Source organism: Lithobates pipiens, unplaced genomic scaffold, assembly GCF_037356315.1.
Source record: "Lithobates pipiens isolate NorthernLeopardFrog02 unplaced genomic scaffold, aLitPip1_a1.2 Scaffold_37, whole genome shotgun sequence".
NCBI classification, from domain to species: domain Eukaryota; kingdom Metazoa; phylum Chordata; class Amphibia; order Anura; family Ranidae; genus Lithobates; species Lithobates pipiens.
Window position 1 is genome coordinate 21,031,394 of NW_027507825.1, and position 18,584 is coordinate 21,049,977.

Consider the following 18,584-nt stretch of genomic DNA (forward strand, 5'->3'; position numbering starts at 1 on the left):
TGAGGGGTTGCAGTGTTGTGGCACCAGTGCCTAAGGCCCAATTTTTCTGCCCCTGTTCAACAGGGGGATGTAATTACAATATTTGCTCTAATATTTCACAGCAGGGCTCGTTTCCTGCGCTCAACAACAGAATCTGTGAGGGTGTACAGTGTTGTGGCACCACCCCCACCACTGCCTAAGACCCAGTTTTTCTGCCCCTGTTCAACGGGGGCATGTAATTACAATTCTTGATATAATATTTCACAGCAGGGCCCGTTCCAGTGCCCATCAAGAGTAACTGTGAGGGCTTACAGTGTTCTGGTACCACCAACACCCAACGCCCAATTTTCTGACTTACAAAATGTACCTGTTCCAAATTACAAACAGATTCAACTTAAGAACAAACCTACAGTCTCTGTCTTGTTTGGACCGCCTGTATACTGCTGTTCAGAGTATATAGGGCCCGGGGGCCCCACACCTTTTCTTTTTAATTTGGGTGCAGGGTTCTCTTTAATATCCAAACAAGACCCAAAGGGCCTGATAATGGGCTAGGGGGGTACCCATGCCGTTTTTCTCAATAACTTTCATCCGTATTGCCAGGACCTGAGATTACAGCCACAAGCAGTTTTAAATTACTTTAATTCCTTTAAAAATTTCATTTTGTGCAGGGACTGTTCTAAACACGGGAAACACGTGCCACTTTACAGGCATACTATAGACACACCCCAGGTACGATATTTAAAGGAATATTTCACTTTAAGCATTATTAGAATCACTGCTGCTGAAAAAAAATCTATTTTTAAAACTTTTTTTTTGCATTGATACATGTCTCCTGGGGCAGGTCCCCATACACTTTTTAGGACAACAACTTGCATATTAGCCTTTAAAATTTGCAATTTAGATTTTTCGCGTTCCGACCCCATAGACTTTAATGGGGTTTGAATGTTTGTGCAAACTTTTGGTCCGTTCGCATGCTCTGCCACGAACCTAACCGGGGGGGGGGGATGGGTTTGGATGCCTGCCCTCATTCAGCAACCATTATTTTTTAACTATTTTATTTTTTAGATTTTAGATTGGAGTGCCTTGAGGTTAAGCATAATTTTAAAGGTTGAGAAACACTGCCCCACACTATCATTCTCAGTGACCACGGGTCACCTGTACAAAAATCTCCCCAGGCTGTAATCGGGGACAGAGAAAGGAAGGTTGTGCCATGAGAACATGGGAGGAACTGTCCATGGTGCTGAACCACGAGAGCCGTCTTCACACCAGGAGACTATAGTAACCCCAATACAAGGCTTGTACTGTAACCCTCATACAGAACATTGTATAGTAGGTATAGTATACTGTGTATACCATCTATAATTCCCATACAGCAAATGTAAGGTGACCCCCACCCCCCCATACAGGACATGTAGTGTCTCCCCCCCATACAGGACATTTAGTGTTACCCCCCCATACAGGACATGTAGTGTCACCCCCCCCATACAGGACATGTAGTGTCACCCCCCCCCCCCCCCCACAGGACATGTAGTGTCTTCCCCCCATACAGGACATGTAGTGTCACCCCCCCATACAGGACATGTAGTGTCACCCCCCCCCATACAGGACATGTAGTGTCACCCCCCCCCCCCCCCCCCCACAGGACATGTAGTGTCTCCCCCCCATACAGGACATGTAGTGTCACGCCCCCCACAGGACATGTAGTGTCACCCCCCCATACAGGACATGTAGTGTCACCCCCCCATACAGGACATGTAGTGTCCCCCCCCTACACAGAACATGTAGTGTCACCCCCTACACAGGAAATGTAGTGTCACCCCCCAATACAGGACATGTAGTGTCACCCCCCCACAGGAAATGTAGTGTCACCCCCCAATACAGGACATGTAGTGTCAACCCCCCCCCCCTATACAGGACATGAAGTGTCACCTCCCCCCCATACAGGACATGTAGTGTCACCTCCCCCCCATACTGGACATGTAGTGTCACCCCCCCACAGGAAATGTAGTGTCACCCCCAATACAGGACATGTAGTGTCAACCCCCACCCCCCCCATACAGGACATGAAGTGTCACCTCCCCCCCATACTGGACATGTAGTGTCAACCCCCCCCCCATACAGGACATGTAGTGTCACCTCCCCCCCATACTGGACATGTAGTGTCAACCCCCCCCATACTGGACATGTAGTGTCACCTCCCCCCCCATACTGGACATGTAGTGTCAACCCCCCCCCCCCCCATACAGGACATGTAGTGTCACCCCCCACACATTACATGTAGTGTCACCCCCCATACAGGACATGTAGTGTCACCCCCCCCATACAGGACATGTAGTGTCACCCCCCCACACATTACATGTAGTGTCACCCCCCCACACATTACATGTAGTGTCACCCCCCATACAGGACATGTAGTGTCACCCCCCCACACGGGACATGTAGTGTCACCCCCCTATACAGGACATGTAGTGTCACCCCCCTATACAGGACATGTAGTGTCACCCCCCCACACATTACATGTAGTGTCAGCCCCCCATACGGGACATGTAGTGTCACCCCCACGGGACATGTAGTGTCACCCCCCATACAGGACATGTAGTGTCACCCCCCCCCCCATTCAGCACATGTAGTGTCACCCCCCATACAGGACATGTAGTGTCGCCCCCCATACAGGACATGTAGTGTCGCCCCCCATACAGGACATGTAGTGTCACCGCCCATTCAGGACATGTAGTGTCACCGCCCCCATACAGGACATGTAGTGTCACCCCCCCACACATTACATGTAGTGTCAGCCCCCCATACGGGACATGTAGTGTCACCCCCACGGGACATGTAGTGTCACCCCCCATACAGGACATGTAGTGTCACCCCCCCATACAGGACATGTAGTGTCACCCCCCCCCCCATTCAGGACATGTAGTGTCACCCCCCATACAGGACATGTAGTGTGCCCCCCATACAGGACATGTAGTGTCGCCCCCCATACAGGACATGTAGTGTCACCCCCCCATTCAGGACATGTAGTGTCACCGCCCCCATACAGGACATGTAGTGTCGCCCCCCATACAGGACATGTAGTGTCACCCCCCCCATTCAGGACATGTAGTGTCACCGCCCCCAAACAGGACATGTAGTGTCACCGCCCCCATACAGGACATGTAGTGTCACCCCCCCCACATACAGGACATGTAGTGTCACCCCCATACAGGACATGTAGTGTCACCTCCCCATACAGGACATGTAGTGTCACCCCCCCATACAGGACATGTAGTGTCACCCCCCATACAGGACATGTAGTGTCACCCCCCCATGCAGGACATGTAGTGTCACCCCCCCATACAGGACATGTAGTGTCACCCCCCATACAGGACATGTAGTGTCACCCCCCCATACAGGACATGTAGTGTCACCCCCCCATACAGGACATGTAGTGTTCTTCCGTTCTGTAGTGATGATGGAGAATGAGCCCGGTGGTACAGCTTAGGTCTCAGCAGGGCCCGTGCTATCACTAGGCAAACTAGGCAGCCGCCTAGGGCGCACTGCTGTCTAGGTTATTCATTGATGGGCACTGGAGAGGCTGCATTTGATGGGCGCTGGTGAGGCTGCATTTGATGGGCACTGGAGAGGCTGCATTTGATGGGCGCTGGTGAGGCTGCATTTGATGGGCGCTGGTGAGGCTGCATTTGATGGGCGCTGGTGAGGCTGCATTTGATGGGCGCTGGTGAGGCTGCATTTGATGGGCACTTCATTAAAAAGTTGGGATATACATGAGTGGGGCAGAGGGGGAGGGGTCAGGGTGGAGCCAAGGGGGGCAAAATTAGGTTCTGCCCAGGGTGTCAAAAAACCTTGCACCAGCCCTGGGTCTCGGTTCAGTAGATGAATTATGGCTCTCTCTTCCTCTCCCTCTTCTACCCCTCTCTCCTCTTCCTCTCCCTCCTCTTCTCTATGATTCTCCTTCTATACTCTCTCACCTCCCTCCTCTCCCTCTCACTCCTCTCGCCTGTCCTCTCTCTTCCTCTCTACCACCTGCTCCTTCTCTCCTCTCTATCTGCTTTCTCCTCTCTCCCTCACTCTCCCTCCCCGCACTCTCTCCCCTCTCTCTTACTCCCTCCCCTCTCTCTCTCCCTCCTCTCTTCTCTCCCCTCTCTCCCTCCCCTCTCTCTCCCTCCTCTATTTCTCTCCTCTCTCTCTCCTCTCTATCTCCCCTCTATCCCTCCTCACTCTCTCGGTTCTCTCTCTCTCCCCTCTTTCTCTCTCTCTCTCCCCCCTCCTCTCTCTCCCTCCCTCCTCTCTCTCTCTCTCCCTCCTCTCTCTCTCCCTCCCTCATCTCTCTCCCTCCTATCTCTCTCCCTCCTCTCTCTCCCCCTCCCTCATCTCTCTCTCTCCCTCATCTCTCTCTCCCTCCTCTCTCTCTCTCCCTCCCTCCTCTCTCTCTCCCTCCTCTCTCTCTCCCTCCTCTCTCCCTCATCTCTATCCCTCCTCTCTCTCTCCCTTCCTCCCTCTCTCCCTTCTCATCTCTCTCGCTCCCTCCCTCATCTCTCTCCCTCCCTCCTCTCTCTCTCTCCCTCCCTCATCTCTCTCCCCCTCCCTTATCTCTCTCTCTCTCTCCCTCCCTCATCTCTCTCTATCTCTCCCTCCTCTCTCTCTCTCCCTCCCTCATCTCTCTCCCTCCTCTCTCTCTCTCCCTCCCTCATCTCTCTCCCTCCTCTCTCTCTCTCCCTCCTCTCTCTCTCTCCCTTCTCTCTCTCTCCCTCCTCTTTCTCTCTCCCTCTCTCTCTCCCTCCCTCCCTCATCTCTCTCTTTCCCTCCCTCCTCTCTCCCTCCTCTCTCTCTCTCCCTCCCTCATCTCTCTCCCTCACCTCTCTCCCTTCTCTCTCTCTCTCCCCCTCCCTCCCTCATCTCCCTCCCTCATCTCTCTCTCCCTCCCTCCCTTATCTCTCTCTCTCTCTCCCTCCCTCATCTCTCTCTATCTCTCCCTCCTCTCTCTCTCTCTCTCCTCTCTCTCTCTCCCTCCCTCATCTCTCTCCCTCCTCTCTCTCTCTCCCTTCTCTCTCTCTCCCTCCTCTCTCTCCCTCCTCTCTCTCTGTCCCTCCCTCCCTCATCTCTCTTCCTCTCTCTCTCTCCCTCCCTCATCTCTCTCTTTCCCTCCCTCCTTTCTCCCTCCCTCCTCTCTCCCTCCTCTTTCTCTCTCCCTCCCTCATCTCTCTCCCTCACCTCTCTCCCTTCTCTCTCTCTCTCCCCCTCCCTCCCTCATCTCTCTCTCTCTCCCTCCCTCCCTCATCTCTCTCCCTCTCTCTCTCCCTCCTCTCTCATCTCATCTCCCTCCCTCATCTCTCTCTCTCTCCCTCCCTCATCTCTCTCTTCCCCCCTCCCTCCTCTCTCATCACCCCCTCTCCTCTCTCTCCTCCCCCCTCCCTCCTCTCTCATCACCCCCTCTCCTCTCTCCCTCCTCTTTCTCTTCCTCCTCTCCGCGCATGCTCAGTGTGGCTCCTGGCGGTGAAGATGGCGATGAACAATTTCCTCTTCGCTCAGTGTATTCTCTATTTCTTGGCCTTCCTCTTCAGCTTCATCGCCGTCATCCCGCTCTCCGAGAACAGCGCCGACTTCCACGGCAAATGTCTTCTCTTCACCGAGGGCGTGTGGCTGAGCGGGAACGTGTCCCTGGAGAACCGGGAACACTTCACTGTGGACGAGTGGGGACCGGAGAGCGCCTGCCGCTTCAGCGTCTTCTCCGGACTCCTCTCCCTGCTGGCCGCCGCTCTGCAGGCCTGGAGGTCCCTCTTCCTCCTCTGCAAGGGCCACGACCAGTGAGTACCGGGGGAGGACCGGGGAGTACGGGGACCGGGGAGTACAGGGGGACGGGGGGACGGGCGGGATGGACCGTCTGAGATTTCAGCACCACGGACAGCGACCATCTCCTCCCTCCATATACAATGTATCTCCTCTCCTCCCTCCATATACAATGTATCTCCTCTCCTCTCCTCCCTCCATATACAATGTATCTCCTCTCCTCCCTCCATATACACATATACAATGTATCTCCTCTCCTCCCTCCACATCCAATGTGTCTCCTCTCTTCCCTCCATATACAATGTATCTCCTCTCCTCCCTCCATATACAATGTATCTCCTCTCCTCTCCTCCCTCCATATACAATGTATCTCCTCTCCTCCCTCCATATACACATATACAATGTATCTCCTCTCCTCCCTCCACATCCAATGTGTCTCCTCTCTTCCCTCCATATACAATGTATCTCCTCTCCTCCCTCCATATACAATGTATCTCCTCTCCTCCCTCCATATACAATGTATCTCCTCTCCTCTCCTCCCTCCATATACAATGTATCTCCTCTCCTCCCTCCATATACAATGTATCTCATCTCCTCTCCTCCCTCCATATACAATGTATCTCCTCTCCTCCCTCCATATACAATGTATCTCCTCTCCTCCCTCCATATACAATGTATCTCCTCTCCTCTCCTCCCTCCATATACACATATACAATGTATCTCCTCTCCTCCCTCCATATACAATGTATCTCCTCTCCTCTCCTCCCTCCATATACAATGTATCTCCTCTCCTCCCTCCATATACAATGTATCTCCTCTCCTCCCTCCATATACAATGTATCTCCTCTCCTCTCCTCCCTCCATATACACATATACAATGTATCTCCTCTCCTCCCTCATATACAATGTATCTCCTCTCCTCTCCTCCCTCCATATACAATGTATCTCCTCTCCTCCCTCCATATACAATGTATCTCCTCTCCTCTCCTCCCTCCATATACAATGTATCTCATCACCTCCCTCCATATACAATACAATGTATCTCCTCTCCATTCACATTCAACTTATAGCTCCTTCTTCTCTCCATCTATCTTCTCTCTTCTCCCCTCCTCTCTTTTTCTTTCTCTCCTGTCTTTTTTTACTTTGCTGTCTCTCTCCTTCATCCCCCTTTCCATCCCCCTCTCTCCTCCATCCCCCCTCTCCCTCACCCCCTCTCCTCCATCCCCCCTCTCTCCACCCCCCTCTCCTCCATCACCCCTCTCCTCCACCCCCCTCTCCACCTCCCCTCTCACCTCCACCCCTCTCACCTCCACCCTCCTCCTCACCTCCACCCCTCTCTCCTCGACCCCTCCCTCTCCTCCATCCCCCCTCTCCACCCCCCTTCTCCTCCATCCCCACTCTCTCCTCCATCCCCACTCTCTCCTCCACCCCCCCTCTCCTCTATCCCCTCTCTCTTCCATCCCCTCTCTCCATCCCCCCTCTCCCCTACATCCCCCTCTCTCCTCCATCCCCCCTCTCCTCCATCCCCTCTCTCTTCCATCCCCTCTCTCCTCCATCCCCCCTCTCTTCCATCCCCTCTCTCTTCCATCCCCTCTCTCTTCCATCCCCTCTCTCTTCCATCCCCTCTCTCCTCCATCCTCCCTCTCCTCTATCCCCCCTTCTCCTCCACCCCCTTCTCCTCCATCCCCACTCTCTTCCACCCCCCTTCTCCATCCCCCCTCTCCCCTACATCCCCCTCTCTCCTCCACCCCCCCTCCACACCCCTCTCTCCTCTACCCCCTCTCTTCTCCATCCCCCTCTTCTCCTCCACCCTCCTCTCTCCTCAAATCCCCCCTATTCTCCACCCCCCCCTCATCTCCACCTCCCTCTCCACATCCCCCCTCTCTCCTCCACCCCCCTTCTCCTCCATCTCCCCCTCTCCTCCATCTCCCCCTCTCTCCTCCACCCCTGTCTCTCCTCCACCCTCCCCTCTCCCCCACCCTCCCCTCTCCTCCACCCCCTCTCTCCTCTATCCCTCCACCCTCCCTTCTCCATCACCCTCCTCTATCCTCCATCCTCCCTCTCTTCTATCTCCCCTCTCTCCTCCATTCCCCTTTCTCCTCCACCATCTGTCTTCTCCATCGCCTTTCTCTCCTCCATCTCCCTCTCTTCTTCACCCCTATTTCTCTTCTCCATTCCCTCTCTCTCCTCCATCCCTCTCACTTCTCCATCCCATTCTCTCCTGTATCACATCTTCATATATCTGTTGAATTTTTTTCCTGGTTCTTCTCCATTCTGCCTTGTATTACAATCTGTGTAGAACCATTGGGCTCTTGCTGTGTTTGCAGGTCTATGCCAGAAGTGCTGATGTGCCTAATAGAATTATCTGGTTGTGTTGAGCCTTCTCACACTGATTATCTATATTCAACTCCAAAGATCAATAGAATTGTGGACAGAACCACATTTTCCACGCCACCCTGAATCTGCTCCCAAGCATCTGATACTCAATAATCTGAGGGGTCATGTCCTTCATGTGACCTATGGCCATCCTTAACCACTTTCAGCCCGGACCATTTTGCAGGCTTAAGACCAGACCACTTTTTGCAATTCGGCACTGCGTAGTTTTAACTGATAATTGCGCGGTCGTGCGACGTGGTTCCCAAACAAAATTGACGTCCTTTTTTTCCCACAAATAGAGCTTTCTTTTGGTGGTATTTGATCACCCCTGTGGTTTTTATTTTTTGCGCTATAAACAAAAATAGAGCGACAATTTTGAAAAAAACGCATTATTTTTTACTTTTTGTTATAATAAATATCCCCCAAAAATATATAAAAAAAAAAAATTTCCCCTCAGTTTAGGCCGATACGTATTCTTCTACATATTTTTGGTAAAAAAATCGCAATAAGCGATTATTGATTGGTTTGCGCTAAAAATTAAAGCGTTTACAAAATAGTGGATAGTTTTATGGCATTTTTATGAATAATCTTTTTTTTTACTAGTAATGGCAGCAATCAGCGATTTTTATTGTGACTGTGACATTGTGGGGGACCCATCGGACATTTTTGACACATTTTTGGGACCATTGTCATTTATACAGCAATCAGTGCTATATAAATGCAGTGATTCCTGTGTAAATGACACTGGCAATGAAGGGGTTAACCAGGGTGTGGCAGTGTAGGGGTTAAGTGTTCCTAGGGGTGTGTTACTAACTGTGGGGGGGCTGGGCTTTCTTTTAGTGAACAGTGATCTCTGCTCCAATCACATGGAGCAGAGATTAGCATCACTTTGTTGCTAGGCAGAACGGGGAGATGCTGTTTATAATGGCACCTCCCTGTTCAGCCGCCCCGTGAGACGATCGCGGGTATCGCCGCGGCGATTGAGTCCGCGGGACCCGCGACCGGACTCACGGGGGTCCTGACCGACGCGCGAGCGTGCCACCGGTGGCGCGCACCCGATGGCAGGGCGGCATTTAAAAATGGACGTACCTGTACGCCAATATGCCTGCCCGTGCCATTCTGCCGACGTACATCGGCGTGCACCGGTGGGGAACTGGTTAGAATGTATCTACAGTCAGTTTAGTTTACAGTTTACAGTTTAGTTTACAGTTTCGTTTACAGTTTAGTTTCAGATTAAGCATGGAATGGCTAACACCCTTAAACCCTTTATCTGTTTTATTTTTGCTGCCTATGGTTTAATGGGGAGATTTTCCCTTCACGTTCTACTCCAAAGGAACAAAAAGAAGTGAGGGGAAAAACTCCCAGAAGTAAAGGGAGATGGTTGCCGCTGAAACAGGTGCCAACTAAAGGAACTCCCAAGTTTGAATTCACCATTGCTTTTTGTCTGGGCGACAATGGTCATCAAGATGAATAAAGAGGGTAAATCTCCCCAGCTGGAACGCAAAGCGCAATACAAACCTGATAGGGGTTCCAACCCTCCCCCAACCCAATTCAGAACTAAAAAGGAAAGTTTTGGTCAGGGATACGCTTTAAAAGTTGGTGGTTACTGGACAACTCTAATGCCGCGTACACACGACTGGACTCTGCGTCGGAAAGGAACTCTGATGGACTTTTCAACTGACTTTTCGACGGAGTTCCGCTGAAACGGACTTGTCTACACACAATCACACCAAAGTCCGATCGTTTAAGGCGAAAAAAGTACGACGGGACTAGAATAAGGAAGTTCAATAGCCAATAGCTGCCCTTGCATCGTTGTTGGTCCTTCAGACCTGCATACAGACGGGCGGTTTTCTCGATAGGAACTGGTTCCGGCGGAAAGATTTGAAACGTGTTTTATTTCTAAAGTCCATCAGATTTTTCGACAGAAAAGGCTTGATGAAGCCCTTTGCTGTCGAAAAGTCCGGTTGTGTGTACACGGCATTAGATGTTTTAGAATTGGTGGCTTAGGCCGCGTACACACGGGCGGATTGTCTGCCCAACAATCCGCTCGTGTGTGGGCTTCAGCGGACTTTTTCAGCGGACAGTCTGGCGGACTAAGTCTTTCGGAATTTCCGTAATATTGTCCGTCCAAACTTGGTTTCAGCGGACAGTCCGCTCGTGTGTAGGCAAGTTGGACGGACTAAGTATGGCGCATGCTCAGAAAGGATTTACACGCCGAAGGTTGCATTGCAGTGTATCGGACGTCGAATTTCTAGTCCCGTCGTACGTGCCGTTCACGTCATCGCGCAAGGTTTCAGCGGACTGTCTGTTCATCGTGTGTGGTCAAGTCCGTTCATTCAAAAGTTGAACGGACTGTCTGTCGGATTGTCTGACGAACTTAGTTGGGCAGACAATCCGCCCGTGTACGCGGCCTTAGATTGAAGTCATCGTAAGGACACTTTTTTATGTTATCTTATGTCATTTTGGTGAGTTTCTTCTAGATGCTGCACTTTCTTTTTACTATCCAAAAACATAGAAATTGAGTATAAGCCAACTTATAAGTATAATTGAGTATAAGCCAACTTATAAGTATAATTGAGTATAAGCCAACTTATAAGTATAATTGAGTATAAGCCAACTTATAAGTATAATTGAGTATAAGCCAACTTATAAGTATAATTGAGTATAAGCCAACTTATAAGTATAATTGAGTATAAGCCAACTTTTTCAGAACATTTTTTAATGCTGAGAAAGCCCCCTCAGCTTATACTCGAGTGAGGGTCTCCCGCTGTGCCATGCAGTCTTAACTGTTCGGTGGCTGTCCACTTAGTTGCTTGTTGTAGAGAGAAGAGAGTAGGAAAACCAGTGGCCGGCGCCCCTAGGCAGCTGCCTAGTTTGCCTAGTGGTAGCACCGCCCCTGCTCGGCAATGTGTGAATCGAGCGAGGAGACAACTCGAGCGCACACACAGCGGGGAGGACATCGCAGGATCCAGGGGACAAGGTAAATAACTTTCCTTGTATCCTGCGATTTGACCCCGAGTCTGGCTCGGGGGGGGGGGGGGGGGGTGTTACCGCTAATGGTACTGATATTCCACCCCGAGCCAGACTCGGGAACACCGCCAGGGAGGTTAAGCCTGCAGGAAGTGATAGGACGTTGTATTTATGGCACGATCAATGGGTATTTCCTGTACTTGCTGAAAACGATCTCCGCCCCAAAAAATAAAAATGAATGCAGCCATCATATCTGAAGAATGGAAAACTAAAATATTTAAACATTTTTTTTTTTTTTGTTCATGGCTTTAGTTCTGCTTTAAAGGGATTGTAAAGTAAAATTTTTTATTTTTTTTAAATAACAAACATGTTATACTTACCTCCACTGTGCCACTCATTTTGCACAGAGTGGCCCCGAACCTGCTCTTCTGGGGTCCCTCGGCGGCTGTCTCTGCTTCCTCCCGCAGGTGCTTCTCACGTTCATGCGTGCTCCCTCGCATTGGTGAGAAGCACCTGCGGGCGCGCTCCCGTGAGACAGCCGGCGGCTATAGCCGCTCGCTGTATCACAAGGCCCCGCCCCCGGTGCGCTGCGTCTTTGGATGTGATTGACAGCAGCGCGAGCCAATGGCTGCGCTGCTTTCAATCCATCCACTCCAGCCAATCAGCGACCAGGCTGAGCGGCGAAGAGGACGGCAGGGGCGAGCGCGGGATTTTCGAGGGGTCAGGTAAGTAAAACGGGGGGACTGGGTGCGCCGGCAGTGTCAGATGTTTTTTCACCTTAATGCATAGAATGCATTAAGGTGAAAAAACATTTACCTTTACAACCCCTTTAAGTCTTTTTTTTTTATAGTCCTCTATAACAACATTCAAGACAAACATGTAGGACAGCTGCGTACTTTAATTATGGTAAGTGTCGAATCCTGTCTTCTACGCGTTTGTGGCTGAGCAATAGGATACATGTTTAGAAGATGGTTTAGGATTTATGATGTAGAATCTCATTAGATAAAAAAAAAATGAGAGTATTTAAGTGACAAGGATAATGAGGCTCGGGCAGAGTAATCTCAAGTCTTCCCGTCTCTCCTCTGTGTTATTAATTAAAACAGATGCCTTAAGAGAGCACTTATTCCTGCTCTGTGCTGGCTGGATGCTGTTTGGAGCGTCTGCTTATGGCGTTCTTTAAGTTTCCCATGAGTTATATTGCCTTTCTTTTTTTTTCTTTTTTTATTACAGCTCTTTCTTTTACACCTTCCTAAATATGCTGATCAGCTCCTTTGTGGTTTTCGTTACCTTTATTGCCAGCACCATCGTCAGCGTTGGGTTTAACATGTGGTGCGACGCAATTACGGAGAAAGGAAGTATGCCCAACAGGTTGGTAGAAAAGATTTATGTCTGTCCTTTTATGTATGAGTTGAAAATGAGAAATTCATTTTAATAGCAAGTCTACCGTTTTATTTTATTTTTTTTCATGTTTTTGTGGACATATGTGTGATTGGTATCCACTTGAAGTAAACCCATCCCCAGAGAGCAATAATATTTTAAGTCTGTTAACTTGCTGCTCATTTTCACTGGCAAGTTGTACACTTGCAGAGCACTTGAAGCACAAGTTCTAGTTGACGCTTTTCCAGTTTGTAGCAACTTTTGCGTGGTAAGTCTCTAGAAAGAGCAAAGTTGCAGTGGAGAGTCTACAGCAAGAGCTCTGCAAGTCACAGTGACCCCCCCCTGTGGTGGGATGACTACACTACATGACTGCACAAGATAACTGAACCAGAACTTGCAGCAGATTTGCAGAATGTTTGCAAAGAACGTTGATCTGGAGTCATGCAATGCGGACTTGCTGCAATTGTGCAGCAAACTTGTGAAGACCGGCAAGTCTAGCAATAGCTTAGCAAGTCATTTTCAAACTTGCAGCTCAATTGCTTGCTATCTGGGACAGGCGTTGCCAGTTCTGACCTTCTTCTGGAAATACTGGAATATTGGCCACCGAATGCCTGTAAGCCCTTGTACACACGGTCGGGGATTCCGACAACCAAATCCGTCGGAGTAATTGCGACTGATTAATTCCGGAAAAGGTTACTGTGCTTCAGACTTTAGGGGGGGGGGGGGGACCAGACTGTGGCTATTGGCGGTGGAAAAGGTCCCGACATCAGTGAGAAAAAAAAAAACAATGCCCCATCTTTTGTGTTAGTGGGAGGAATTGTGTCCCATAATTGGTATCATTGGGAGAAATGGTGCCCCATTGTTGGTATCATTAGGAGTAATTGTGCCGAGGAAGAGGAAGTAAAGAGGAAGCAAAGTCTTTCTTTTTAATTGTACCTAAGTACTGTAAATATCTCTTAGCCCTTGTACACACGGTCGGACATTCTGACAACCAAATCAGTTGGATTTTGTTCGACGGATTTTGTCCGAAACTCTTGCATACACACGGTCGGACAAAGTTGTCGGAAAATCCGATTGTACATAACGTGATGACGTTATTTCGTGACAACGGGACTACGTTCAGTCTAGTAGCCAATAGCTTTGGTCTAGGAATTTGATCTGAGCATGCGTGGCACTTTGTCCGTCGGAGTAGGCTACACATGATCGGAGTATGTCCGATAGGAGCATTTTGTCGGAAAATTTTACCGGTAAGTTGGAAAAGTTGGTCCGTCGGATATTCCGATGGAAACAGTCCGATGGAGACCACACACAGTCAGAATATCCGACAAAACGGTCCGATAGGACACATTCCGTCGGGAATCTCCGACCGTGTGTACAAGAGCTAATAGTTCATCGACCTGGAATATTATGTATATCAGGAAGGTTGGAGAAAAGTCAGAAGTCTTGATTTACATTTTTTCCTAGGCTAGTGCCAGGACATCAGCAAACAAAGCCTCCATGTATCTCCCAATTTCTCTTTGTCTTTCTCTCTCTCTCTGTGTCTTTGTGTAAAGTGTGTGTGTGTGTGTGTGTGTGTATATATTAGAGCTGCACAATTAATCGTCAAGAATCGTTATCGCGATCTTGATTAAAGTGTTTCCCAATTCTTTCTATGCAAAGAATTCTCTCTGCTCTTCTGAAGCCACAGCCCTCAAAAGAAAGGAAGAGAAAATATGGGGCAGTCTGCCAAGAATCAAAACATTTTTTATCAATTGAACTAAAGTATAAACATTGTAACAATTTTGTCAATGGAATAGACTTTGTGTGTAAGTGAAAAATGTTTAACCACTTAAACACGAAACCTTTTTTCTGTCATTTGTTTGTTTTAAGTTAAAATTATGTTTTTGTTTTTTGCTAAAAAATTACTTGGAATCCCCAAACATTATATATATATTTTTAGTAGACACCCTAGAGAATAAAATGGTGGTTGTTGCAATATTTTATGTCACACTGTGTTTGCGCAGCGGTCTTTCAAATGCATTATTTTTTTTTTTTAATGAATTAAAATAAAACAAAAAAACAAAAAAAGAAACAGTACAGTTAGCCCATTTTTTTTTATTTTTTATTTTTTTTGTATAATGTGAAAGATTTTATGTTGTGAAAATCGTGATCTTTTTATTCTAAGCAAAAAAATTGTGATTCTCATTTTGGCCAGAAACGTGCAGCTGTAATATATATATATATATATATATATATATATATATATATATATATATATATATATATATATATATATATTACACACACAGTATCTCACAAAAGTGAGTACACCCCTCACATTTTTGTAAATACTTTATTATATCTTTTCATGTGACAACACTGAAGAAATGACACTTGTCTACAATGTAAAGTAGTGAGTGTACAGCTTGTATAACAGTGTCAATTTGCTGTCCCCTCAAAATAACTCAACACACAGCCATTAATGTAAAGAAGGAGAGAAAACCAGGTCGGGCAAAAATTTATCAGCACACCTCATCCCAATTTAGACAAAGTGAAGAGAACAAGAGGTACTGGGCGGGATTATTGCGGTGCTATAGAAATAGAGAAACTATATAATATAAAAATAGAAAAAGGTTTTATTTAATATAATGATAAAAAAATATTTTTTTTTGAATGAAGATAAATTCGAGATTTTGAAAACACAGATAACATTATCAGTACAATAATTAAGAGTACAAATAACCACAATCCGTCAATTAGTTCAAATCGAAAACTTCTTGGCTATTCTGATGGAATCCCGACATGTTTCGCCTACACATAGGCTTCTTCAGGGGAGCCAGTGAATTGACATAGATTAGTGTATAAAACAAGAAAAGAGATTCACTGTGAAAAATTTTTTGTAGTAGGCGAAACATGTCGGGATTCCATCAGAATAGCCAAGAAGTTTTCGATTTGAACTAATTGACGGATTGTGGTTATTTGTACTCTTAATTATTGTACTGATATTGTTATCTGTGTTTTCAAAATCTCTAATTTATCTTCATTCAAAAAAATATTTTTTTATCATTATATTAAATAAAACCTTTTTCTATTTTTATATTATATAGTTTCTCTATTTCTATAGCACCGCAATAATCCCGCCCAGTACCTCTTGTTCTCTTCACAGTCATTAATGTCTAAACCGCTGGCAACAAAATTAAGTACACCCCAAAGTGAGAATGTCCAAATTGGGCCAAAAATGTCAATATTTTGTGTGGCCACCATTATTTTCCAGCACTGCCTTAACCCTCTTGGGCATGGAGGTCACCAGAGCTTCACAGATTGCCACTGGAGTCCTCTTCCCCGCCTCCATGACGACATCACGGAGCTGTAGCTCCCCAGTGCCGGTGTCCCCCCCATCAGATAGTGTCCTCCCTGTACTGTGCAGGCTCAGCACTTGCGCAGTACGGGGGACAAAGGACATCCTGAAAGTGTCCGAACATGAACAGCTGTTCATGAGCTCTACACGAAGCCTGCGCAATTAATAGTACATTCTGTCACATGCTCCCGCACACTCCTGATGCTTTGGCTCTTGAAATGCCTCCAAACTCAGCTTCTGAACCCATATTTTAGCGTTCCAAAAAAAAAGCCTCTAAACTCAACAGCCTAAAAACTACTATAAACGGCCCTGTGTACATGCACTGATAAGATAACCTAGAGGAGAGTTCAGGAGCAGTTGAAAAAAAAATGCCCAACTGTTTCTAAACGTCCGTTTACCAGCAGCAGTGTATATGAGCCCTAAGGCTGCTTTCACACTGAGGAGCTGTACAGGCGCTGTAGCGCTAAAAATTGTGCCTGTAAAGCGCCGAGGGCTTTCACACTGGAGCGGTGCGCTGGCATTTTGCTCAAAAAAGTCCTGCAAGCAGCATCTTTGAGGCACTGTAGGAGCGGGGTATACACTGCTCCTAAGTTGCCACTGCCCGTTGAAATCAGTGGGCAGCGCCGCCGAAGCCCCAGCAGTGGCGCCTTTGACCCCTTTTCCGGCCATTAGCGGGCGAAAAAGCACTACAAAAACTATGCTAAAGCGCCACTAAAAATAACAGCCTGCCTGTCCCAGTGTGAAATTGCCCTAATGCCGCGTATGCACGATCGGAATTTTCCTCGGTTTTCCAGACGGAATTCGTCTCAAGCTGTCTTGCCTACACACGGACACACCAAATTCCGATCGTTTAGAACGCGGTGACGTACAACACGTACGACGTGACTAGAAAAAGGAAGTTCAATAGCCAGTAGCCAATAGCTTCCATCTCGTAGTTGAATCTGAGCATGCGTGATTTTTAGGCGTATCGGGATTGCATACACACGATCAGAATTACCGATAGAAAGTTTTTCCGTCGGGAAAATTGAGAACACGCTATCAAATTTTTGGCTGGTGGGAATTCGGACAGCTAAATTTTCCGATGGAGCCTACACACGGTCGCATTTTCAGATGAAAAGCTCTCATCTGTCTTTTTCTGGCTGGAATTCCGATCGTGTGTACGCGGCATTAGAGTCACTGACTCAGAAACAAGTAAGCAGACAAGAAGCTCCCTGATTTCTCTCCAACCTGCCTGATAGGCATACTACTTCTGGCTTTGGTCACTGAAACTATTGAAGCCTGAGGTTCTACATTATAACCAGGTAACTAGTATTTTCAGAAGAAGGTTAGCAGTGACAGGTCCTTTAATGCTATTAGGAAAGGTTTGCATTAAATCCCCGTGGCGTGGTGCTCTACCGTCAGCACTGCAGTCCTTATGGTTAGCATTAGGTCTTACTAATCCCAAAAGCGTATCAACGGTCACTCTCTGGCTCTTTACAATTAATTTGATTCCAATCCTTTTAAGTGAAGATTTACCGGACTATATGACTTAAGCCTGGAGCCTAATATCACACTGACAGTCTGAAATCTATAAGCTGGCTCTATAAATTACATTTTGTTGGATACTCCTCCATGCCTGGATAAAAATCATATCTAAGAAGAGCAAAGACTAATTATATTTTGTTCTTTATAGCAACCCAACAAATGTGAGCACTTGTCAGTTTATTGTGAACCTTTTCCTTTCACCAGTCTGGTCAAAATAAGAGATTCTTGAATTGATACTAAACACACACAATTTAACCGCTTCAGCCCCGGAAGATTTGGCCGCTGAATGACCGGGGGCCATTTTTTGCGATTCGGCACTGCGTCGCTTTAACTGAAAAATTGCGCGGTCTTGCAGCATTGCACTGAAACAAAATTCCCTTGTTTTCCCACAAATAGAGCTTTTGGTGGTATTTGTTCATCTCTGCGGTTTTTATTTTTTATGTTATAAACAAAAAAGAGCGACAATTTTGAAAAAAAAAACACAATATTTTGTACTTTTTGCTATAATAAATATCCCCATTTTTTTTTTTTTTTTTTAAACAAATTTTTTCCTCAGTTTAGGGCGATATGTATTCTTCTACATATTTTTGGTAATAAAAATTGCAATAAGTGTATATTGATTGGTTTGCGCAAAGGTTAGTGCATCTACAAAATAGGGGATATATTTATAGCATTTTTATTATTATTTTTTTTTTTTTTTACTAGTAATGGTGGCGATCAGCGATTTTTTTTATTATTTTTTTTTTTTTATTTGTGGTCATTATGATGGACACATCAGACACTTTTGACACATTTTTGGGACCATTGGCATTTATACAGCGATCAGGGCTATAAAAATGCACTGATTACAGTAAAAATGTCACTGGCAGTGAAGATGTTAAACACGAGGGGGCGATCAAGGGGTTAACTGTGTTCTAACTGAAGTGGGGATGGGACTGCCGAGGGGAGATGACAGATCGCTTTTCATTTCGGGGCGGGGGTTGAACAGCGCGCGTTCCCCTAGTGTCCACAGGGTGAACTGACATAACATAATGTTGTTTCGCCCAGCCGTGCCATTCTGCCACAGTAAAACTGTGGTGGCTGGTCAGCAAGTGGTTAATTTACATTGTCCCTTCTATTTCTGTATGTGGATGATGGCACTGTAATTATTTTAATAACAAAAGAAAAATCCAAGTACCTTTTTCCTAATTATATACTGTACAGCAGTCACATGACTCAGATCTTTCCC

The 18,584-nt window shown here is 47.1% G+C and overlaps 1 protein-coding gene across 3 annotated transcripts in view; it reads left to right on the forward strand.

Annotated features, from left to right (window-relative positions):
- The first annotated feature begins 5,451 nt into the window (after positions 1-5,451).
- Positions 5,452-18,584, forward strand: part of TMEM179 (transmembrane protein 179) — a 64,555-nt gene continuing 51,422 nt past the window's right edge. For all 3 annotated transcript variants that reach the window (XR_013269960.1, XR_013269959.1, XM_077466811.1), the window contains exons 1-2: positions 5,452-5,789; positions 12,349-12,486. Coding sequence is in view for 1 of the 3 variants with exons in the window: in XM_077466811.1 (XP_077322937.1) it covers positions 5,485-5,789; positions 12,349-12,486 (443 nt within the window). In the remaining 2 variants the exon portion in view is untranslated. The remainder of the gene's footprint in view (positions 5,790-12,348; positions 12,487-18,584) is intronic.